Source organism: Glycine max, chromosome 13 (genome assembly GCF_000004515.6).
Source record: "Glycine max cultivar Williams 82 chromosome 13, Glycine_max_v4.0, whole genome shotgun sequence".
Taxonomy (NCBI): domain Eukaryota; kingdom Viridiplantae; phylum Streptophyta; class Magnoliopsida; order Fabales; family Fabaceae; genus Glycine; species Glycine max.
In genome coordinates, this window is record NC_038249.2 from 3,577,804 (window position 1) to 3,602,636 (window position 24,833).

At 35.0% G+C, this 24,833-nt stretch overlaps 1 protein-coding gene, 1 long non-coding RNA gene and 1 pseudogene across 2 annotated transcripts; 2 read left to right on the top strand and 1 right to left on the bottom strand.

The window, feature by feature from the left end:
- Positions 1-596: 596 nt before the first annotated feature.
- On the top strand, positions 597-6,819 carry LOC102668566 (uncharacterized; annotated as a pseudogene).
- A 3,110-nt stretch (positions 6,820-9,929) lies between these two features.
- Positions 9,930-11,716, bottom strand: LOC100818790 (uncharacterized). The gene is made up of 2 exons (XR_001384408.3): positions 10,425-11,716; positions 9,930-10,248 (listed from the first exon to the last, which is right to left on the bottom strand). It is a non-coding gene; the product is annotated as an uncharacterized lncRNA (long non-coding RNA).
- Positions 11,717-12,637: 921 nt separating this feature from the next.
- On the top strand, positions 12,638-13,251 carry LOC100819328 (probable 2-isopropylmalate synthase). The gene has a single exon (XM_041007902.1). It carries the CDS (start codon positions 12,661-12,663, stop codon positions 13,249-13,251), a length of 591 nt encoding a protein of 196 aa, XP_040863836.1. The 5' UTR covers positions 12,638-12,660.
- The last annotated feature ends 11,582 nt before the right edge of the window (positions 13,252-24,833 follow it).

Here is a 24,833-nt window from a genome sequence, read left to right on the forward strand (position 1 = left end):
ATTAAACAAATTTGTGTTAGTGAATGGAAAATTCATCAACATATATACAATGTCTTCCATTGCAAGCTTAGTAACAGCTACAGAAGTCAATATTTCCGCCAATAACTATGATCATTTCTACCTTACCTATTTTCCAATATGGCCTTGGTTTGTGTGTTTAGATTGCCACCAGAGTCCTAAATAGACAATATCTTTCATTACAAGTTTGCAACAGTCCCAAAACCCAATTTTTGCCGAAACCAAGTGTCATGATTTCTATATTACCAATTTTGCTAGCTGTTGATGTTGCATCATAGTTTTGCTATGTCATCTACCTTTGGTCTCATCTGTTTACCTTACAATTTAGGCAATTCTATCATTAGCCTTTTTCAATATATAGAATTGGCAACATGCAAACATATCTAATCCAAGAAATTCCACCACTAATAGCCAGCCTATAATGCATAACCAATGAAGTCCCCCATCTCCAATTTATTCCATCTTCTAATTTTATTGTAGTTTCTGCAGATTTAAAATAAGCGTTTGGTTCTTTGTTTCAACATAAATCTATTGTTTAGTTTATAATTCACCCAATTCTGCCTTTAGTCATTTTCAACATGCAGAACTATCAACATGCAAAGAGATCTGATTCTGCAAAAGCCAGGATCAACAGAAAACGTATTATGCAACAGAAGCGACATGGTCATGCTCAGTCATCTTCACAACCAACACTTAACTGCACTTCAGAATATAATAGTGAGACATCTCATATAGCATGTTCTGCAAGAAATTAATTTACTTAGCTGCCTTAATCACATTTTCTTTTGTTTTTCCTCTATGTTTTAGTGATTGCGTCTGATTCATCAAAAAGTGAAGATTCTAAATCCACACAAGGTACTGAAAAAAAAATGTTCCATCCTCTTTTTTGCTATGGTTTACACATTGCTATTATATGTATTTCTAATTTATGTCATCACTAATAGTCAGCCTATAATCAAGAAACAATGAAATGCTTCATCCTCGATTTTTTCCATCTTCTAATTTTATTGTAGTTTCTGTACATCTAAAACAAGTATTTGGATCTTCGTTTGAATGTGAGTCTATTGTTTAGTTCACAATTAACTCAATTCTGCCTTTAGTCATTTTCAACATGCAGAACTATCAACATGCAAAGAGACGTGATTCTGCAAAAGCGAGGACCAACAGAAAACGTGTTATGCAGCAGAAGCGACATGATCATGCTCAATCATCTTCACAACCAACAGTTAATTGCACTTCAGAATATAATAGTGAGACATCTGATATATCATGTTCTGGAAGAAATGAATTTACTTAGCTGCCTTAATCACATTTTCTTTTGTTTCCTCTCTATTTTGTAGTAATTGTTTTTGATTCATCAGAAAGTGAAAATTCTGAATCCACACATGGTACTGGAAAAAAAAATGTTTCCTGCTCTTTTCTGCTATGTTTCAAATATTGCTATTATATATATTTCTAATTTATGCAGGTTCAGGCTCTAATTTTATGACTCCCTTTGAGGATTGTCAATCTCCAACTAATCAGCCTGTAATCAACACTAAAGGTAATGACTATAATTCTTATTTCTAGTTTCAGATGCTACTCTACATGTTCTTAAGTTAATATTCAAAATTCTGATCATGATATTGTACTATGATATTGAACAATTTCAGGATATTTTGATATTGGTGAGCAACTCATCCAATGTAGATATTGTAATGCACAAATGTGGTATGATGAAAGAATATCAAAAAATAAGAATTATCAGAATCCAAGGTTCAGTTTATGTTGTGGAGATGGCAGAGTTGAATTGCCATTATTACAAAATCCACCCGAATATCTGCAACAACTTCTATTTCATGATGATACAATTGATAGTAAAAATTATCAACATAACTTGCGAGCATACAACATGATGTTTGCCTTTACTTCTGCTAGAATTAAGCTAGATAAAACAATTAATAATTCAAGAGGACCTCCTACGATCAGAATACAGGGGCATCCATGCCATAGAATAGGCAGTCTATTACCAATGCTTGGCAAAAAACCCAAATTTGCACAGCTATATATCTTTGACATAGAAAATGAAGTGCAAAATAGAATTAATGTCATGAGGTAGAAGTTCTTTTATTTTTGTCAGTGAGAAAATTATTCATTCACTTTCAATACTTTGTGCAGTTATCAATATTTTTAAATATTGTTTTTTCAGTCAATATTCCGGAATTCAGATTCATATTGTTTCAGCTTTAAGTCACATGCTAGATCAACACAATTCTCATGCTAAAAGTTTTAGAATGGCCAGAGATAGATTGGCAGCTGATCAAGCCAATAATATCAAATTGCAACTCATAGCTGCTCGGGGAAAAGATGGTCGTGTATATAATATGCCTAATGTTCCAGAAATTGCTGCACTTATTGTTGGCGATTTTCATCCAGGCTCAAAAAGAGACATTATTGTTGAAACTCAAAATGGAGAATTACAAAGAATCCATGAACTTCATCCTAGCTATCTACCACTGCAGTATCCTCTACCCTTTCCTTATGGAGAAGACGGATATAGAGCTGACATACTTCATCGTTGTACTTCATCCAGCAAAAAAAGAAAGCGAAACCGTCTGACAATGAGAGAGTGGTTTGCTTATAGACTTTAGTCCAGGTCAAATGAAGCATAGACTTTATTGCATTCTCGAAAATTATTTCAACAATTCATTGTTGAAGGTTATACCATGGGGGAATCTGAAAGACTTAGCTATATCAGAAACAACCAAAAGAAGCTTAGAGTTGATAAGTATTCTAGCTTACAAACTTCATTGGATACTAGAACAGCTAAAGGCTTAACCAAGGGAAAAAGGGTCATCTTACCCTCAATGCTTGTTGGGAGCCCACGTTATATGGATCAACTTTACTTTGACGGTATGGCAATATGCAGTCATGTTGGTTTTCCAAATCTTTTTATTACTCTAATCTGTAATCCAAATTGGCCTGAAATTCGTAGATTACTTTCACCTTTGAATCTCAAACCGACAGACAGGCCAGATATTGTATCACGAATTTTCAGATTAAAATATAAACACATGCTGCCAGACTTAACAAAGGGTCAATTACTGGGAAAAGTGGTTGCATGTAAGTTGACCATCATTTTTATGCTTAAATACAAATATAACTTGGTCATTTGGCCATTTTTGTTTGTTGTATAACGCAGATATTCATGGCTAAAATATTACAATTTAACCAACACTTTTACAGATATGAAATACAGAATTATACTTACCATCATAAGATTATCTTTTGTGAATCACAGATATGCATTTTATAGAGTTTAGTTGATCATCAATTTTTATACTTAAATTAAATACAAATATTAGTTGGTCATTTGGAGATTTTTCTCTGTTCTATAACGTAGATATTAATAGCTAAAATATTACAATTTAACCAACACTTTTACAGATATGAAATACAGAATTATACTTACCATCGTAACTTTATCTTTTGTGGATCACAGATATGCATACTATAGAGTTTCAAAAGCGAGGACTCCCTCACGTGCATTTATTACTATTTCTACATCCAGACAATAAATATCCATCTTCAACTGACATTAATCAGATAATATCAGCTGAAATACCTTCCCATGAAGATGACCCATAACTCTACAGATTGGTGGAGAACCATATGATACATGGCCCATGCGGAATTTTACAACCCAACTCTCCATGTATGAAAGAAGGCAAATGCAGTCGTTTTTATCCTAAACAATTTCAGCCTCAGACTCTTTTGTATTCAAACGGTTATCCAATCTATCGTAGAAGAAACAATGGTCATTCAATTTCAAAGAATGGTGTTATCATTGATAACAAATATGTAGTACCTCACAATCCAAAATTACTGAAAAAATATCGGGCTCATATAAATATTGAATGGTGTAATCAAAGTACTTCAATCAAATATTTATTTAAATACATAAACAAAGGCTATGACAGGGTGACTGCTGTTATGCTTTCTGATAGCGATAATGCAGCTCAAAATGTAAATATTCATAATGATGAACTTAAAGAATATCTAGATTGCAGGTAATTTCATCTTAACCTGCATAATTTATTATCTCACTATTATTTTTACTAACCAGGCTATATCACAGATACATTTCTCCCTGTGAAGCTGCTTGGAGAATATTTGCTTTTCCAATCCATGGCAGAAAGCCTGCTATTGAGAGATTGTATTTTCATCTTCCAGATCAACACAACATTATTTATGAAGATCATGATGATATAGATGATGTACTATCGAAACCAACTATTTCAGATTCAAAATTCCTAGCTTGGATGAACACTAATAAAGATTTTGATGAGGCCAGAAATCTAACTTATTCCCAATTTGTGTCAAAGTTTGTATATAATAAAAGAAACAGATCATGGCAACCCAGAAAAAAGGGATATACCATTGGAAGACTCATATGGGTACCACCAACCACAGGAGAATTGTTTTATTTAAGAATGATGTTTGGCAGCTGCAAAGGACCTACTTCATTTGAGGATATCAGGATTGTTGCAAATATCCAACATATAGAGAAGCATGTTTTGCAATGGGCTTTCTACAAGATGACAGAGAATATGTTGAGGCAATCAAAGAGGCCAAGGATTGGGGCACAACCAATTATCTAAGGAAATTGTTTGTATTAATTCTGTTAACAGGTGCCATGAGCAAACCTGAAGAAGTTTGGAATCAATGTTGGCATTGGCTAGCTGATGACATTGCATATCAATATACTAAATCAACAACCAACTCAGGTAGGTTGTAACAGTTTTTATGTTCCACAGCAATGGTCACAATCATTCACTACCAACTTCATTTTTCTTTTTTATTGACTAACAACTTGCTTTTTTTTCTTAGAAATACAGATCAATGATGATACTCTTAGAAATTTGACATTGATTGAAATTGAACAACTATTGCACATAAACCAAAGATCACTAAAAGACTATCCTACAATGCCATATCCTCAGGATATCAATCTCACATCCTACCTACAAAATAACTTGGTATTATCAAAACTCGACTACAACCATGATGAAACGAGATCAGAATTTGAACATCTTTTTGCATCCATGACAGGCAATATACCTATTCATACATTATAAATTCTATTAATGACAGTTAACATCTTATAAAAAATGGTCATTGCGAATTATAAATTATATTGATGCTTTTAACATTCTATTAATAACAGACAATCTACCCTCACTTAATTATTTCCATCAATGACTAAATTAATCTTCATTTCAATATAACATCAGCTTACCTATCAATGCAGATGAACAAAAACCAATTTATCACAGAATTATCCAAACTGTCAACAACAATGAAGGTGGAATGTTTTTTCTATATGGATTTGGAGGCACAGGAAAAACATTCATATGGAGAACATTAGCAAGTTCATTGAGAGCAGAAAATCAAATTGTAATTATTGTTGCTTCTAGCGGAATAGCCTCTTTATTATTACCAGGAGGCAGAACTGCACATTCCAGATTTATAATTCCTGTACTAATTTTTGAAGACTCAACATGTAATATCCATCAAGGCACCAAATTAGCAGAATTATTGAACCAGACAAGCCTAATAATTTGGGATGAAGCACCAATGGCCCACAAATTATGTTTTGAAGCACTTGATCAAAGTTTAAGAGATATTATCACAGATAAATCAAAGTCAAATCAAATATTTGGAGGCAAAGTTATAGTATTTGGTGGAGATTTTTGCCAAATACTACCAGTCATCCCAAGAGGAATGCGCTCAGACATTGTAAATGTAGCAATCAATTCATCCTATCTACGGGATTCGTGTGAAATATTAACCTTGACAAAAAACATGCGCTTACACAGCAATCTAGAATCAGTTGATGAACAAGAAACTGCCACATTTGCTAAATGGATTCTAGACATTGGAGATGGAATTATAGATGATGAAAATGATGGTTATGCTACAATTCAAATTCCTGCTCATCTACTCATTACTCAATATGATGATCCAATGAGTGCTATAGTCAAATCAACATTCCCAGACTTAGATCAGCACCATAATAATCCTGAATTCTTTAAATCAAAGGCAATACTGGCTTTAACAAATGAAACGGTAGAACAAATCAATGATTACGTGCTATCCTTCATTCCAGGTAATTATATCATTACTTATTTAATTGTCACTTGCTCAAACAAAAATATAACCACTGAAATTGAAATTTTGCAAATCATAGGTGACCACATGGAATATCTAAGCTCTGATTCCATTGATAAATCAGAAACCAGTGAGAATTCGTATTTCCAATCAATTACTACTGAATTCCTTAATTCATTGAAAACATCCGGTTTGCCAACTCATTCTATCAAACTTAAAATTGGAAGTCCTATAATGTTGTTAAGAAACCTCGACCAAAATCAAGGTCTATGTAACGATACTAGATTAGTGGTAACAAAGATGGCAAAACATGTAATTGTAGCTGAAATTATCTTAGGTAAAAACATTGGCCTGGCTATTTATATTCCAAGAATGTCAATGTCTCCTTCACAATCACCCTGGCCGTTTAAACTATTAAGAAGACAATTTCCGATTATGCTATCTTATGCAATGACAATAAACAAGTCACAGGGACAATCACTATCCATGGTTGGACTTTATTTGCCGAAACCGGTATTCACTCATGGCCAATTATATGTTGCATTGTCAAGGGTCAACTCAGCAAAAGGATTAAAAATTCTGATTCATGATGATGAGCAGAAAAGCATGAATTCCACCACCAAAGAAGTGTTCAGAAACATTAAAACTTAAATTTTAGTTGTTTAATATCAGATTCAATTCTATTGTCATGCTTTTTCAAACAGTTCTATTCTTTAATAATCAATTGTTCAATATTATATTATCACTGCATTATATAATTTAAGTTATTACAACCTTCAATACAATTCAATTGATATTAAATATTGAAAATTCACAATCAATTTCAATTCTTTTCTGATGCGTTCTGAAACAGTGCTCCTCTTTTGTGATCACTTCTTGCAGACAATTCCATTGATTTTAAATACTAAGAATCCAGCAAGAATAACAACAACCAATCTATAATTTTTTAAATAACAATGACAATTCCATTCATATCACCACTTTCACACAGACACACATCGAGAAAAATACATACATACATACATATATATATATATATATATATATATATATATATATATATATATATATATATATATATATATATATATATATACACGTGGTTTTATTAATAGCAAAATATGCTAGATCAGTTAAACATCTTATCTTTTAAATCACATTATAAATAAAAAAACTAAGGATAAATAAGGGTGACTAAGTAGCGGTAGTAGTAATTAGTGAACTACAATACTTTGGAACTTGATATGTCTGGGAGAATTAAAGTCCTCACAGAAAATCCTTTTCATTTTGTTTTAATTTATTTCAGTTTGAATTTCAGTTTTTTTACTCTATCTTGCCTATTCTTCTCTATTTTCTAACGTCCCTCCATTTTAAGCATTTTTTAGAAACTGCACACACAACAGTTTCACAGGGCCATTTATTGAGAAGATATGGGTGACGACAGAGTTGATACTGCAATTACTTCAAGCACGGGAACGTGTAAAATACTTTAATGATTAGGTGAATTTTAAATTATTAATCTATTAATTAATCTATCAAGCCGAAAACCTCATGGAAAAAATTAAGGAATTTAAGGCCCAACTATTATATGCACACCACAAACAGCACTAAAGTCCAATCACTTCTGAAACCATTCAGAAAAAAACCCTTCGGTTACTTCCACAACTATTCATGTTGAGGCTCTTCATATCATCACTTCCTTTCACATTCAAGAAGCAACCATTCACTTACACCGTTTCCAACATAAACCTACCGCCACTTATGCCATCGAAAAGATAAATCAATTAACCAAGTGCACTCAACTATTAACCCATATTACCCGTTCCTCTGCAAACATCATCCTAACATCAAATCACCATACTTTTACTTCATAAAAACCCAACATGAGTACCTCATCCTCCACCGCTTCAATCAGAGTAAGGAGCCACTCTTACAAAGTTTATACCTTGCAATGCATTATTTTTTCGTTTAAACTTTTGACATTAGCAAATCTTTTGTTCATGCAAATCAGATGTCCAATTGTGAGACCACCTGCAATCATGCAATTCAGAGTAGCTTTCCACAATGACCAAGTTATAGTTTAAAATACAAAAAACTTTTTTTCCTTCCCTTGCATCTGTTGGTTATTGCTTACATTCCATTTGCATGGTTTTTGATTGATTATGTCATTTCTCTTCGTTCTGTTTTTTCCCTGTTTCCTGTCTTGTGTGTTCTGTTTTTGCCTATTTGTACTAACTTCCATGCTTCCATTGCATTTGCATGCTTTTCAATTCACCATATTTTAAATATATAGCATTTTGCTTTGACTGTGGATTTCGCGTGGAAGTTTATATCATTTTCATTTAGTTCCTTTAACTTTTTTCATTTTCTCTTTTGACATATTATTTCTTTTCATACATTTTCTTGCTTTTTATATTCAGACATTCATAGAGATACCTCCATTTTACCATGAACAATGGGCACCTAATTACCCATACAAAGTTCAGTTCAAATACAATGGAGCAACCTACCCAATACAGGTCCAACAACACCGAGGAAGATATTTTTTTGCAGATGGACTCTCAGAGGTCAAGGCAGATTTAAAAATTTACGAGTCTATTATCATCAACTTCTTTGCCTGTGATGATAATACCATCTTTGATCTACATTTTACACCTCCCCTGAATCAACAAACATGTGGTAGACCAATACTTCATTCCCTTGTACATGCCTAGAGAACTGAAATTACCCAATGTATAATGGGTGCTCCCCAACCACTGGTAATATACAATCACATTAACTTGCATTATTATGAGAATTTCAATAACATTATTAATCTCTATAAATGACCCGCAGGAAATCCCATCACATGCAAGGAAATATCTGAAACAATGTGAGAATCACTTGACAATTTTAAGGAAGAATGCACCTCCTCTGCAATGGGACGTCGTTACACTTGACCGCGACATTAAAGATAAAAGTATCGTCCGGCCATGGTACAAGTTTCTCAGGGAAAACGATTTCCATCATGGAGACAAGGTATCATTCTATTACCGGCCACATGAAAGAATTTGGGAAATAGTCATCAGAAGAGAAAGGAAGTGGCTATAATTTTCGCTTTATATGTGATTATATTTTGTTTTATATGTAATTATGTTTTGTTTATTTTCTCTGAACAATCTCTATTTCATCAACATTATAATTATATATCTATTTAATATTCAATTATACTCCTGTGATTGCAATTTTATTAACCAAGTGACCCGTGCGTACGCACAGGTTACAGACTAGTATCATTTATTTTCCTTCATGGTGACGAAAACCAGTCAAAAAATCCACCATTTAATATTATATGATTTGAATGGTTGGGAGTTGAATAAAGAAGTTGCAAGTTTCCCATAGGACACCTCAAATGCAGCGCAACAGGGTTAGGGACAAATAGCAATAAATTAAAGACCACTGTCTTTGAATTTTGTCACTACGCTGCACCAGGAAGCAGAAACGAGAAGAAGAAGAAAAATGATACGTATAAGACAAATTAATGTGCAGTACATACCCGATCCTTGCTATTCTGGGATTTCAAAGGCGAGCCATTATAAAATAAATAAATTCACTAGTATTTCCATCCCCGTTCCATCCTCCTCTTATTCTTCTTCTCTCTTCATTCTTTTTCAAGTCTCCATCCATTTGCATCCAGTGAAGATAAGTTTAAAGGCTTGAATTCAAGCACACAAGATTAGCCTAAGCTAGAAGTTAAATTCCTAAAGGACATTACCCCACAATTGGAAAAAAGAGCTAGAAGTAAATTGTCCAATGATACCAAAATAAATTCAAGAACATGAAATAATCGAACCTACTTTTCCTATATCAACTTAAAGGAGCAAGGAAAGCTTACAAAACATTTTCCCCTTCTTACTTTCTTGAAAAGTAAGCAGAGGATTGAAGCATTTACCTATCAAGTTCAGTAACTTTCACACTTACACATCACAAGATTCAGTTTTTCAGTAGGAGAAAAATGATGGCAATGAAATATGCCTCTATAGCTCAACTCAATTTTCGGATTAACAAGTTGAGCTCGCGAGTAAATGAGTTCAGCATGACCTAGAGTAAAAAACAATGATGTTAAACAAATTAGTTATCTACTCATCCAATGTTTTGGTGAATAGATGCAGATCCAACCCAACTATCATTCAATCATATGCCTCACTCCATATATAAAAATGAAATCATCGAGCTATATAAAAAGGGTTTTGAAATAATAGAAGAAAATAAAAAACCTTTGTTCCCTGGGTACGAGAGACGAGGGTTTTGCCAACAAGAACATGATGTCTCTCGACTCTGCCGCACTCGTAGAAACCAACAAGCCCTTCTAGCGCTGAGGCTCGCACCTGTGAGAAAGGGTCCTTCGTGAACCTTAACAGCACCACGAGCAATAAACTGTGTCGAACCTCAAACTTTGCACTAGCGACGTGAACCACTCGTCGTCGAGGTGGAGGCACATGAGCGAGGGGGCGAGGCTCATGCAGGTACCAGAAGAGGAGAGGTGAGAGGGCGAGGTTTGGACGGTGAGTGAGTGAGGGTCTGAATGTATCTTTAATTTGTAAATTTAAATAGTGCGCAAATCTCGATGTTTTTACAAAAAAAAAAAAAAACCTCGTTAAACACAGAATTCCACAACAGTTTTTGTAAAGCCGTTGTCGTTGAACTCTTCCTATTTACAAAATTATTACCGTCATATATTCTAAGATAGTTATTTAGAATCGACGTCTTTTGGTGTCATAGAATGTACTCTTTTTAGCCGTGAAAAAAAATATTATTCCTTAATCCATTACTGATCTTTCTTTTATTTTTACTGCTGGGTGGACAAAATGTTTTAGTGTATCTCAACTTTTGTTATTTTATGAAATTATATTGATCACACTTTGTCATTTAGAAAACATATTTGGACATCGATACAATATATTTTTATATTCTAATACGGTTATTTAAATATTTATGTCGCACCACCTGACTAAAACGGTGGGAACGTACACGGTACACTAGACGGTGTCCACTGCTTTGTCCAAAATTAAACAACTTTTTCCTTTCAGCAATTCTAGTCGCGATCGATACAACACTACAGTACCAATAATACGTTAAAGATGTTTGCCAAGAAGTTTTCTGATTTTTTTTTAATTTTAAAAGAAAAAGAGAACACATTTTATTAAGTACCAGTTTGGAAATTAATATAAAAAAATATAAAAATGTTTTGATTCCCTCTTTTATCTTATATTTAGTAATTTTTTCATCTCATTCTTTTTTTATTAAATTATTTATCATTTTTAATACTTTTTTCTTCTTCTTATTTTTACCCGAATTCTCCCAAAATAGGGTACATGTTTGTTTTATCATATAATCCTTATATGAAATTACTGAACATATTTTTACTTTTTTTTCATCTCATTTTTATCCTATATATTTTGTTATCTTTATATGTCACTTATTTTTTCATCACATATATTTTTTACTTTCTCGGAGTATCTTTTTTTTTTTTATCTCTATTTCTTGATGCCAATCCACCTCATTTCGACGTGTGCATTTATCATTATTCATCCTTATATAAATAGGAATAATTACTGTGTTTGTTTTTTCCATTTTGAACCCATCAAATAAAGTTCAAGCAAGCGCAAGAATTTATTTCTTCTCACACTTAGATAAGTATAACGTGTATATCAACATGCTCATTATTATTTGACGAGATTCTACTCCTTCAATAAATTTTATTAATGTTTTGTCAAAATAAAAAATATTAACATAATATATTTCATTAAAAAATAAAAGTCTTAAAAAATTAAAGATGAAATCTTAACACATGAGACTCTCATTTTGTTTTACCACTTGAGAGAATATCTTTCCCCTAACATCTAGATAACACCTAAGGAGAGAAGAAAGAAATAAAAGTACAATAGATGAGAAAATATATTAAAATTGTGAAAAAAAATTATTTTTTATAATATCATTAATCATAAATCATTATTATATATATAATAATAAATTTATTAACTTTAAAAATAATTACTTTAAAATCACACTAAAATTATTAGTGTTTTTTTACGGGGTAAAATTGATTAGTTACGTCTCAGTACTTATTCATTTAACTTATAAATTTTTTTGAGAGCTTCATTTAACTTATAATATTTAATAAGTTTAAATATATTTTTTTATCTTAAAAAAAATCTAAATTTTGTTTATGTTCCCTACAATTTAAAGACACACGTCACCTATCCATGTGGTAGCAGACGAAACCTAATTAAAGGGAGCAAAGACAAAAAAAATAATTAATTATAAGAACCAACATTAAAGAAAAAAATTTCAGAGAACAATAATAAAATTTAACTATTTTTTGGAATAAAAAACATATTTAATTCCGATTAATATCATATCATACTCTAAATAAACGACCCCCGACTCTCCAACAAAACTTAAAACCTTTTCATTCATCATTCCTTCCTTCGAATCCCCAAGCACACATCAATGGCAACCAAAACCTCCACTCCAAGTTCTCAATCCCCAAAACTCTCTCATCTCCGCCCTCAATACATTCCCAACCACATCCCCGACTCCTCCTACGTCCGCATCTTGGACACCACCCTCCGCGACGGCGAACAATCCCCGGGAGCCACCATGACAGCAAAGGAGAAGCTCGACATCGCACGGCAGCTGGTGAAGCTGGGCGTGGACATCATCCAGCCCGACTTCCCTTCTGCGTCGAACAGCGACTTCATGGCCGTCAAAATGATAGCACAAGAGGTTGGCAATGCTGTTGATGATGATGGTTATGTGCCTGTCATTGCTGGCTTCTGTCGGTGCGTTGAGAAGGACATTTCTACTGCATGGGAGGCTGTGAAGTATGCTAAGAGGCCACGGCTTTGTACTTCCATAGCTACGAGCCCTATTCACATGGAGCACAAGCTGAGAAAGAGTAAAGATCAGGTGATTCAGATTGCCAGGGATATGGTCAAGTTTGCACGGAGTTTGGGTTGCAATGATATTCAGTTCGGTGCTGAAGATGCTACTAGGTACGAGCCTTTCATTTGTCTTACTCTTTTTGGATCACGTTTTTAGTCTTTATATTTTAAAATAAACATATTTAGTATTTCATTTTTGTAAATTTTGGTGTTTTCATCAAATTTAAAAGGCATGATTGATAAGAAATTAGCATAATGTGATTAAAGTATGTTTTCACATTGAGAGAGAATGACCAAAACTGCAAATCTTGCAAAAAGTAGAGAACTAAATATCTTTATTTTAAAATAAAAAAATTAAAATTATGTATTTTAAAAAATAAGAAAATTAGATGTATTTATTTTAAAATAGGATCAAAATTAACGATTTTAAAAAATAAAGAGATCAAAATTTCTTTTAAAATGTTTATGAGAAATGCTAGGAACATCTCTCACACTTTCCTATTCATGATTAACTAAAATTTATTAAAAATTTCTCATTTTAGCAATTGTCAATTTTAAATCAGAAAAGAAACATTAAATAAGAAATATAGTTTATGAGAATATAAGATTGGTCTAATTCTAAAAAGAGAAGGAAAGAAAAATAAATCGGAGTTCAAATTTTTTCACTGACAAAAACTAATCATATTTACAATTAATTTACAATTAATAATTACTGATAAAAAGAGAGTGGTATTTACAATTAATAATTACGGATAAAAAGAGAGTGGTAGAGAAAGTATTCCTACCATTTCTTTAGAATTTTGATAATTTTATCTTCAAAGACAATTTTCATCTTTCTTTAGACTCATTTATACCTAATTTTATAATATTGGATGAGACAAGATTCATAGATGGAAATTATAAGTATATTTTCTTTAAAGAATTCAAGAGGTTATAGTTAATTATTTGGCTACCCACTTTATTCCTATCTGTGTTATAAATATATGTGTCAGAAGATTAAGATCCTTATATTTTTTTAGTGGCAGCCATGTTTCCATTATTTTGTGACACTTTAAGGCCTACTTATCGGAAATATTCGCTCTCACAACATCACTAATGGCTGTTGTTTTATTTCTTTCAAAATAAATAAATGTATCAGAAGATTAAGATCCTTCATTTTCTTTTAGTGGCAACACCATGTTTCTATTGTTTTTTACACTTTAAGGCACACCTATCGGAAATATGAATTCGCTCCCATATGGCATCACTCATGGCTGTCGTTTAATTTCTTTCCAGAAATATACCATGGTGAAGCCAAAGCAACCACCCTTCTTAATTACCTTCTTGTTGAAATTTCTTTTGTGCAGCGAGAGATTTTACTATTTTAGTTACAAGTACTAGGACGATGGACTAATTTAGGGAATTTGACAAATTATTTACTAAAATGAGGTTGTTTTAAAACAAAAATTGCTGACATAAGATTGGTTTAAATTACTAATGATTATCTTCTGAATATCTAAAAAAATACACTAATGATCATTTTTTGACAGTTTTTCTAGACTATAAAAAATGACATTGAGTAGTTTTAAATGATCTCATACCAGTGATTCGTTTTAAATAATCCTATTTTTGAAAATAATTTGTAAGAGAGACCCAAAGGTCAATCACTCTTGATATGATGTATTTTTAAAGTGTCAAACTTCTTTACGCATTATGTTATTTGTCTTACATGTTAATGTTAATTACTTTGAAATTCCTTCCCAAAAAAGGCCTTCACTTCTATCCCGGTAAAATCTATATTAAATTACTGTTGATATACACCGTTGACATGATATTTTGTAGCTCATATATACGCTTGTTCTAAGTTTTAAATATTGAATAAGGATTTAACTACACTTAATCACTTATGTTGAATCCTTGTTTTCTCTTAAAGTAGTCTAGAATGAAATCTTTTAAATTTTAAACACCGGTTTTATATTGAGATAACTTCCTTTTTAAATGGGTTGTCTCTAGTCCGAATTTGACTATTGAATTCTAAGGTTGGCAAGTGTACGATGATCATTTCTTCCTCTCAAGATATACTATATGTTTCGAATTTTAAAACTTATTCATGTCATTGGAATTTGTTTAAAAACAATATTTTTTATTTATTTAATAGAAAGCATTAAATTAAGAGTGTCAAATTAATATTTCGTTAAGATTTGAGAAAAATAAAGATTAGGTAATTGGCAAAGAAAAGAGGAGAACAAATATATTATAGGCTAACCCGCTAGATCAGTTGATTTAGTGGTTGAGAGTTTGAATAATATGTATGAGATTAAAGGCTCTATCTACCCTGTAACCATTGTTATAACAGCTTGTTACGTAAAGCTACAGGAGGAAGGAGGAGAGTATTCAGAATAGAGAGGGAACTAGATATTTTCTTCTTATTCCTCCTACAATGCGCTATCATATATATAGGCACTTGTAGGGCACCAAAAGATAAGCACTACACGAAAATACAAATATTATAATAGGGAACAAGCCCTAACATCAACTCGATAAGCATAAAGAAATATAATTGCCTAATAGCATATTGTTGTATGCTACCCATCACTCGACAAAGACATGCACTAAATAACAGAATCTAACAACGTCCAGCTACGCTTTTGAAACATTAGCACTTAAACGTAATCGCAAAAACGTTGATGAGGTGTGACCTTCCTCTGAGGCCTTCCATGCTGGGCTTCATGCATGTTGACTGGTCTATCACTCCTGATCCCTTCAAAAATCACCTTGTCCTCAAGGTGATATTTCTCCTTTAATGAAGCCCAATATTCCCAAGATGTGTCGTCAACTGGTAAACTGGCCCTTTGCACTAGCACATGTAAACGAGGTCCATTGTTTGTGTCTACCCAACGAGTATTGAGGATAGTTAGAGGGGTGATGAGAGGACGGTTGTCGAAGTCCTTTCCAGGTAATGGAAGTGGGCTGGGTTCATTTCTTGCATCATGCCGGAATGGCTTGAGGAGTGAGCAATGAAAGACAAGGTGGATACGTGAGTCCTACGGAAGAAGGAGCTTGTAAGCCACAGTACCTATACATTCCAAAACCTTGAAGGGGCCATAGAAACGTTTAGTGAGCTTGGTCTTGTTGGGGCCCGTTAGGGACGACTGACGTTGAGGACGGAGTTTGACCATAGCCCAGTCACCTTTTTCATAGTGTACTTTTGGACGGTTATTGTTTGCAAAATGTTTCATTTGAGCTTGCGCTTTTAACAATTTATGACGTAAGCTATCAAAAACTGCCTCCCATGTGGTGAGTAATGTGTCCACTGCCTCTACTAAAGAAGAGCTTGTGATATACTAAAGGATTGTCGATGGTTTATTGTCGTATGTGACCTCAAATGGGGAGGTTCAAGTGCTAGTATTTCTGGAAGTATTATACGACCACTCGACCCAAGGTAAGAACTTACCCCATGGCGATGGGCGATGATGAACAAAGGCACGCATAAATTGCTCAATTATGCGGTTCATAACCTTGGTTTGACCATTAGATTGAGGATGATAAGTCAAGCTTAAGTGTAACTTTGTGCCAGATAGCTTAAACAGTTCTTGCCAGAACTTACTAATAAACAAGGGGTCTCTGTCGGAGACTAAGCTCTGAGGCATGCCGCGAAGCTTGGAAACTATGTCCAGGAAAAGAGTGGCAACTTGATAGGCAATATATTGAGATGGAAGAAGGCCCAAATGAATACCTTTGGAGAATCGATATACAACCACCAGTATTGTGGTGTTTCCTTTATATATCGGTAATTCGACAATGAAAATCGAGTGATAAGTTCTCCTATGGCTGAGTAGGAAAAGGTAGTGGAGATACAATCCTGCTGGTTTCCTGGTCACATATTTGGTGTGTCGACAGTTGAGGCACTGTGCAACAAAATCATGAACGTCCTGTCGAATAGAATTCCAGGTGAAGTTGTCTTGTAGTCTGGCCAAAGCTTTTGTGACACCCATATGACTGCCTATGGGTGTGGAGTGGAATTTATGCAACAAAAGCCTGATGAAGTTCAGTTTGTTGGGCAGCCAAATGCGACCATTTTGTAAGACCAACCCATCACTATAAGTTAGAGTAGGACGATTGGTTGGGTTCTCTTGTAAGCCTTATCGTAGAGCATTAAACTCGGGGTTATCAGCTAGCTCTCCTTTTAGTTCATCTATAAAAATGAAATATGGCATTAACAGAGTGAGGACCATTCCCTTGGAATGGTCAAAGGTACAAGATAAGGCATCTGTGACCACATTGGAGCGGCCAAAGCGATATTGTATGATAAAATCATATCCCATTAAACGTGTGAGATACTTCTGTTGCTCCGGTGTCTGGATAGTTTGAGCCATTAGTTCCTTGAGACTCCTATGGTTAGTGAGAATAATCAATACCCAATAGGTATTGTCTCCATTTTTTTACGGCAGCTGTTATGGCGCATAATTCACTAACATAGGTGGAGGCTTGAAGAAGCTTAGGGCACAATGGTTTACTGAAAAAAGCTATGGGGTGCTGGTAGGCATAGCACTGGTGCTGAGCTGACTGTAACGACCCGCCTCGTCGCTACGGTATCCACACTCTAATATTCGATGATTTCAATTTTTATTTTTTTTTTATAAAAAGAACTTCCTTAATTTTTGACTATGAAAATAGAAGTGATTTTATCACAACATAAATTCATCCAACAACATGCCATTACTTAAGTGAATATGCATAATTACCTAGAAACAATAATTCGATACACGTCATACACATAACGAAAATTAAATATGTTCATAGATATAATTAAAATCCCAGTTTTACATCTTTAACTCAACAAAATAAAACTTAAAAACCAACTACGGAGGAGTTGATTACACTCTCCCAAAATAACGCCAACGCCAATCACGTCAGCTCGATGGCTCCTCACCAGAATCTTACTCCCTGCACCCTTCATCATCCATCCATGGACCCAATCAAGACTGCACAGAATGATGCATGCACCTGACTCAACACTCAGATGCAATGTGGTACGTACCAACAACAACCAAATCTCAGGAAATTGCCTAAGCGTGTCCACACGACACTCTCACTTAGGGAACTGTGCTGAGTTTGTCGAGACCACCCGGTTGTGCATGTAACAGCCCCCCTCCCATAGGTGATCAGCCTCGGAGCCCAAAGGTGTTCCCTACCAGGTGACAGCCCCCTAGTACAAAGTACACTTGGCCACAGTTACTCTATTTCCTGTGTTGTATGAGCTATGATCACGGCCAAAAGTAAGTGCCAAAGACCATGGACCAATTAAAGCGCCTAAGCATCCCCTCAGAAATGCTTAGATTCTCTAACCACGCTAGTTACCCACGTCTGGGCCATCCGACAAGGTCAGTGCACTCTACCCCCCATGACATACACTTCATACGACGTATGTTCGTGGCCAAAAGCTAGTGCCAAAGACCCTGGAAGGTCAGTGCACAGTGCCCCCCACGAACATACACAACATGCACATGCTAATGCATTTCCAACATCAATCAACATTCCATTTCCATGTCATTCTCAACATGACGGTATCAACAACAACAACAACCTTATTTTATATTCACATATTCCTCAATAATAACAATTCATGTTGACATGGTCTTTATTAACAACGTCATCTCAAATCAATATCATCATAATCATCATTATCATCACATATCAATTAAAATCCTCAATAGCAACATCAACAACAAATTGCCTTTCGCACATATATACATATATATCTTTCATGGCTGAGATTCACACTCACAGGTCTTCAAACAACACAAATCAAACAACCACAACAACATCATTCATCACAATACATATATATATATATATATATATATATATATATATATATATATATATATATATATATATATATATATATATATATCGCATCCCATTAGTTAAAATGTAATTTTCTTTGAAGAAAAATCAGCATGCAACAGGGACAGGCAGATATCCTCATAGCTAGGTTCCCTGACCCTAACTATGGTGTTAAAACGGTAAATTTTATAATAAACTCCCCTTACCTATCGTGAGCTACCACACGGATTCCTCGTCGCATCACTTGAAGATTCCTTTTTGTCCTTGCTCGTCGATTCCACGCAAGCCTCTACTGTGCCAAAACGAAAGAGACTTAGTATGGATTTCAGAAAACAAAGCTAGTAACAATGCTCTGGGTCAAACACCCACATCACTATGAAAGAGCTGAGAGAATTTCGGGTTTTACAAAGGAACATCATTTGGAAATTCCGACCACGCCAATGTGACCAGGGTTCAGTGTAGGTTACGAAAATAACATGCATTTCAAAGGAAGCATAAGACATGCAATGGCGGTTCCAAAGTCAGAAAAGATGCAAAGACAAGAAACAAGCATAGAATCATGGTTACGTTGAAAGAAAATGAAAGGTCAGATTAGGGTTTCATTCTCTATCGAAACCGCAAGCCAAGTTGGAAGATTCCGCTTCGGTTGAAGGGTTCCTCTTAGTGTGGGGTTTCAATGGAGAACAACGATGGTTTGTGATGGCTAATGGTGGCTATGGGTGATGGAGAAAGTGATTGGGACTTTAGAAATGGATTTGGAAGAAAGAAAGAAGAAGAAATGACATTTTTCCTAAGCTACATGAAAGCAAAGGCTGAAGTGCTTAAATAAGGAATGCTCTCGGGAACGGAAGCTTCTAGCACACTCCAGACATTTTCTCAAAGATCCCAACGGTCTGATCATGGAAAATTATCTTGTGAAGTTACAGACCAAATTTCGAGAATATCCAACGGTTAACGAAGGCTGGGTAGCATTTTTACCGAGACAGCTTCATGTAGCTTTCTCTAGAAGCTTCATTAAGAGGCTTCCTCCAGAAGCTTCCTCGTGGCTTCTTTGAGAAGCTTTCTAAAGAGGCTTCTTTGAGAAGCTAGATCCTTATCTATCCACACCCCTCTATTAACTAAATTAACCTCCTTAAAAATAATTACGGATGAAAATAACGCAACAAATAATCAAACATCAAACATAATTACTAATAATATATAGATATATATATATCAGGGTGTTACACTGACTGCCTCTTGTAACGCATGAAAGGCTAGTAGGGCCTCCGGTGACCAGATGAGGTGTTCCTTGGTCAAGGGATGAATCAGAGGGGCTGCTATGGTAGCATATCCTTTGATGAAGCATGTATAAAAACCTGTGAGACCCAAAAATCCTTGCAGGGCTTTAAGGGAGGTGGGTCATGGCCATTGTTAAATGGCAAGTATCTTGTCGGGAAAGGGCTGAACACCAGTAGCGGACACCACATGACCCAAGTATTCGATTTGTTGTTGGAAGACACAACATTTAGATAACTTAAGGAAGAATTGACCATCTTGTAGGATCCAAAAAGCACAATCCAAATGTTGAAGGTGGTTTGCGAATGTCTGACTGTAAATTAAAATATCATCGAAGAAGACGATAATGAATTTACGTAGAAAGGGTTTAAAGGTGGTGTTCATCAATGCTTGGAGTAAAGAAGGAGCATTGCAAAAGCCAAAGGGTATTACAAGGAATTTGTAATGCCCATGGTGAGTGCGGAATACAGTTTTATGTACGTTGTCCTTGCGCACAAGTATCTGGTGATACTTTTGTAGCAAATCGAGTTTGGTAAACCAGCTTGCACCACCAAGCTCATCCAAGAACTCATCAATATTTGGAATCGGAAATACATCTTTAATAGTAATGGTGTTTAATGCTCTGTAATCAACGCAAAAATGCCAGGAACCATCGTGCTTCTTGACCAATAAAATCGACGAGGAGAATGAGCTCCGACTGGGTCTGATGATACCATTGCTCAACATGGCTTTGACCTAAGTCTCAATCTCATGCTTTTGAAAATAGAGGTTTCTGTAGGGTTGTACGTTAACGGGAAGGGAGTTTGGGAGAAGGTTAATGGTGTGGGTAATATTGCGGGGTAGGGGTAAAGTGGTTGGTGGTTGGAAAAGGCTATGATATCGGTGAAGTAGGGAAATAATGGTTGGGTCTTGGGTCAGGGGTTGTGCTTGTTGGTTAGAAGGGAGCTCAGGGTTCATGCGGTCGATATGGAAAAAAGCACTGATGCCATCTATTTAAACCATCCCTTTGAGTTGATAGTGATTGATCCCGCGAATGGTGTAATCACGTTCATCGTGAAGTTCGATGATCTTGTTGTGGTGCTTAAATTTCATAGTCAAGTCTGTGTAATCCGTCAAGATTGGACCCAGTGACTTGAGCCATTACACACCCAGCACTAGATCATCTCCGCATAAGGGTAGAACATGAAGATTTATAGTGAATCCATGTCCCTAGAGCTGAAGCGAAATGTGCTTGCAAATTTGTAGACATTCAATCTCGATACCATTACCAATCATAATGTGTAATGGTGGAGTAGACTGTGCATGTGGCCCTAGCATGGTGACCAAGCGTTCCTGGATGAAGTTATGAGTACTACCTCCGTCCACCAAAATGAGGACTTTCTGGTCAGAGATAGACCCCATCACGCGTAACGTTTTCGGTGCCATGTGCCCTAAGATGGCATGGAAGCTAATTTGAGTTGGAAGTGGATCATCAGGTTCCTGTGCAACCGGAAAAGCTTTAGTTGGTGGCATCTCTTCCGGTGAAAGTTCATCATCATCAGCTATCAGTAGAAAAAATGTGGAAGAGCATTGATGGTCGCGACTAAACCACTCGTCACAATTAAAGCAAAGTCCCTTCTCTTAGTGTATGGCTATTTCTTCAGGTGAGAGGCGTTTGAAAGGTATGGAGAGTTTTGGTGGTATGGGTAATAAGGGTGGAGGTAGGAGTAATGGTGGGGTTGGTGAAATATTTGGTTGAGGGGGACGAGGGCTGAAGGAATGCAAAGAGTAAGCATGAGAGTGGGTTGGATGACGTAAGTCACAAAACTTCTCCTCCTGAAGCTGCACGAGAGCGGTGGCTTGACTAAGGGAAAGAGGTTGGAGCGCTTGGACTTCCCATCATATTTCAGGTGAAAGGCTGGAGATAAAACAACTTAATAAAAAAGGAGGCGGAAGGCCTATTATTTTGTTAGCCAAAGCCTCGAAGTAAAAGAGTAGTCACTCACGGAATCTTGCTGGATGAGTTTGAACAGGGAACCGGTGGGATCATCAAAGTGAGAGGGCGCAAAGAGAGACTCCAGAGCTTGCAGGAATCCAGGCCATGATGTAATCTGGCCATTGCATGACATCCATTGATACCACACGAGCGCAGGTTCGTCCATGTAGAACAAGGCAATTGTTAAGCGCTTATGGTCCGGCGTTGCATGATATTTAAAGAACTGATTGATTTTGAATAACCAACCCATTGGGTCAGACCCATCAAAACATGGAACTTCGAGTTTCATGCAATATGGTTGCATGGACAGAGAGACGGAAGAACCGGGGGAGTGTGTGGAAGACGAGACCGAAGAATGGTGAGTGGACTCCATAACCACTAGTTTCTGATGAAGGTCATTGAGCTTGGTTGACATTGATGCTTGAGTCACGGCGAGCTTGGCTATCGCATCCTCCAAACAATCGAGGTTGGATTTGGAGCGAGTGGATTCCTCCATGATTTAACTCAATGAAAGCACCAGTGTTATGTAAAGCTACAGGAGCTACAAGAGGAAGAAAGAGAGTATTCAGAATAGAGAGAGAGAGAGAGAGAGAGAGAGAGAGAGCTGGATATTTTCTTCTTATTCCTCCTACAGTGCGCTATCCTATATATAGGCACTAGTAGGGCACCAAAAGATAAGCACTACACGAAAATACAAATATTATAATGGGGAACAAGCGCTAACATCAACCCGACAAGCATATATAAATATAATTGCCTAATAGCATACTGCTACCCATCACTTGACAAAGACATGCACTAAATAATAGAATTCTAACAACGTCCAGCTATGCTTTTGGAAAATCAGCACTTAAACGTAATTGCAAAAACGTTGAAGAGGTGTGACCTTCCTTTGAGGCCTTCCGTGTTGGGCTTCATGCATGTTGACTGGTCTATCACACCCAATGGGATATTACATTTGTCTTCTTATATCACTAAATTATAAAACTTAGCATATAAAAATTATGAGAGTAACCTACGCAGAAACTAAAACTTAAAAGTTAAAACATACATTACATGAACAAACTAATACAAATCTCTTGACTCATATGTCTTTTACAAAAACATAAGAAAGATACATTAACATCCACTAAAATCCCATACATTGGGAGACACAAACCATACTAAACTTTTTCCAAGTAGCTCCATGCTCCAAGCTTCTCCTTGAGCACATTCACCTGCTTAACTTAAACATAAAACTAAAAGGGATGATACATATCTCAATGAGTGCTCTAAAGACTCTAAGCCAACTCTCCATTCTAGATATCCTTTTCTTAACTCTCATGCTTTCTCTTTTTCTTATATACCTCACGACTATTGCCCTAGAACATCAACATTATATGCGTGTTGGATCATACCTTAATCTTTACTTAGGCCATTAGAATTGATCTCCTATACCAAATCTAAGAGGGTAGAAATAATGCATTACGTTTCCCTTGATAATGTTCATAGTCTCTATATTTGTAGCTTTCTTTATTTCTTCATCATTTTCTGTCATCAATTTATTTACATAATGTAATCTAAAGGTTTTTGGTTTCCTTTGTTATTCAACTTAAGTATCACTACTCTTAACATGCATGTTATCACTGTTTTTTTTTTGGAATAAATTTTTTAACATGCATCATTGATAATTTTTGTTTGCCATTATGCTAGTTATAAAGAATATCAATGACACAATTAGTTTCTTAATCCTAAAAATTAACAAATATCACATTTCTAGGCATGTTATCTTCCATGAGAATGTTTTTTGTTTTCTTTTTTTAATTTTTCCACAATCTGTTTCTTTTGTTAATCTTTTAAATTACTTAATCATACCATAGTTTCATATTTCTTTTCCAATATCACTTCACAATAAGCCTATACCTATTCAAACTTTCTGAAAGATGATCATAAATAAAATTTTGTTTTATTTATGTAACCATTCAATAGTCATGTTCTAATTAATCTTATGTAACCATTTCCCTCCTTATCATTGTTTATAACTTAAATTTTATGTCATATCATTTGTACTTTAATTGGCTCCTAAAAAACATTCTATAACATTCTTTGAATATAAAAATCCTTATTAGAGGGTCTCAATGAAAATGTTCATGAAATCTAGTTAATACACACTTTGGAGTATTACTGTTAATGGTGATTATAATGTTCCAAAATCACCTCTAGGGATTCCTTTCTTAAGGGAAAAATAGGCTATAGAAAATGTAAGCAAGATTCAATTGAATACAAAAGTATGATACCTTATAATCTTTTTCCTTATAAAATAATAGAATATATGATTAGGTATATGCTATTGCACACATCCTTGTACTTACTGGAAAAACAACGTTCCACCATGATTTTTCAAAGCATTCAAAGACGGTTTTGAATCGTCTTTGAATCCAACGTCATGGAAAGTGAAGACTTTCCACGATGATTCTTAAAAAACCATCTTAAAAAAGTTATTATTCTAAGACAGTTTTTAATCAAATAATTGTCTTAGAATATATATTTTTTTGAAAAACAAAAGGTTCAAAATTGAGAATTCTAAGTTGGTTTTTCCAAAAAATGTCTTAGATTGTAGACGGTTTTTCAAATAATCGTCTTAGAATGTCTTTTTTTTAACAAAAAATTTAAAAATT

What these genes read in the sequence shown, in the direction of transcription:
- LOC100819328 (XM_041007902.1), top strand. Translation starts at nt 12,661, where the DNA reads ATGGCAACCAAAACCTCCACTCCAAGTTCTCAATCCCCAAAACTCTCT.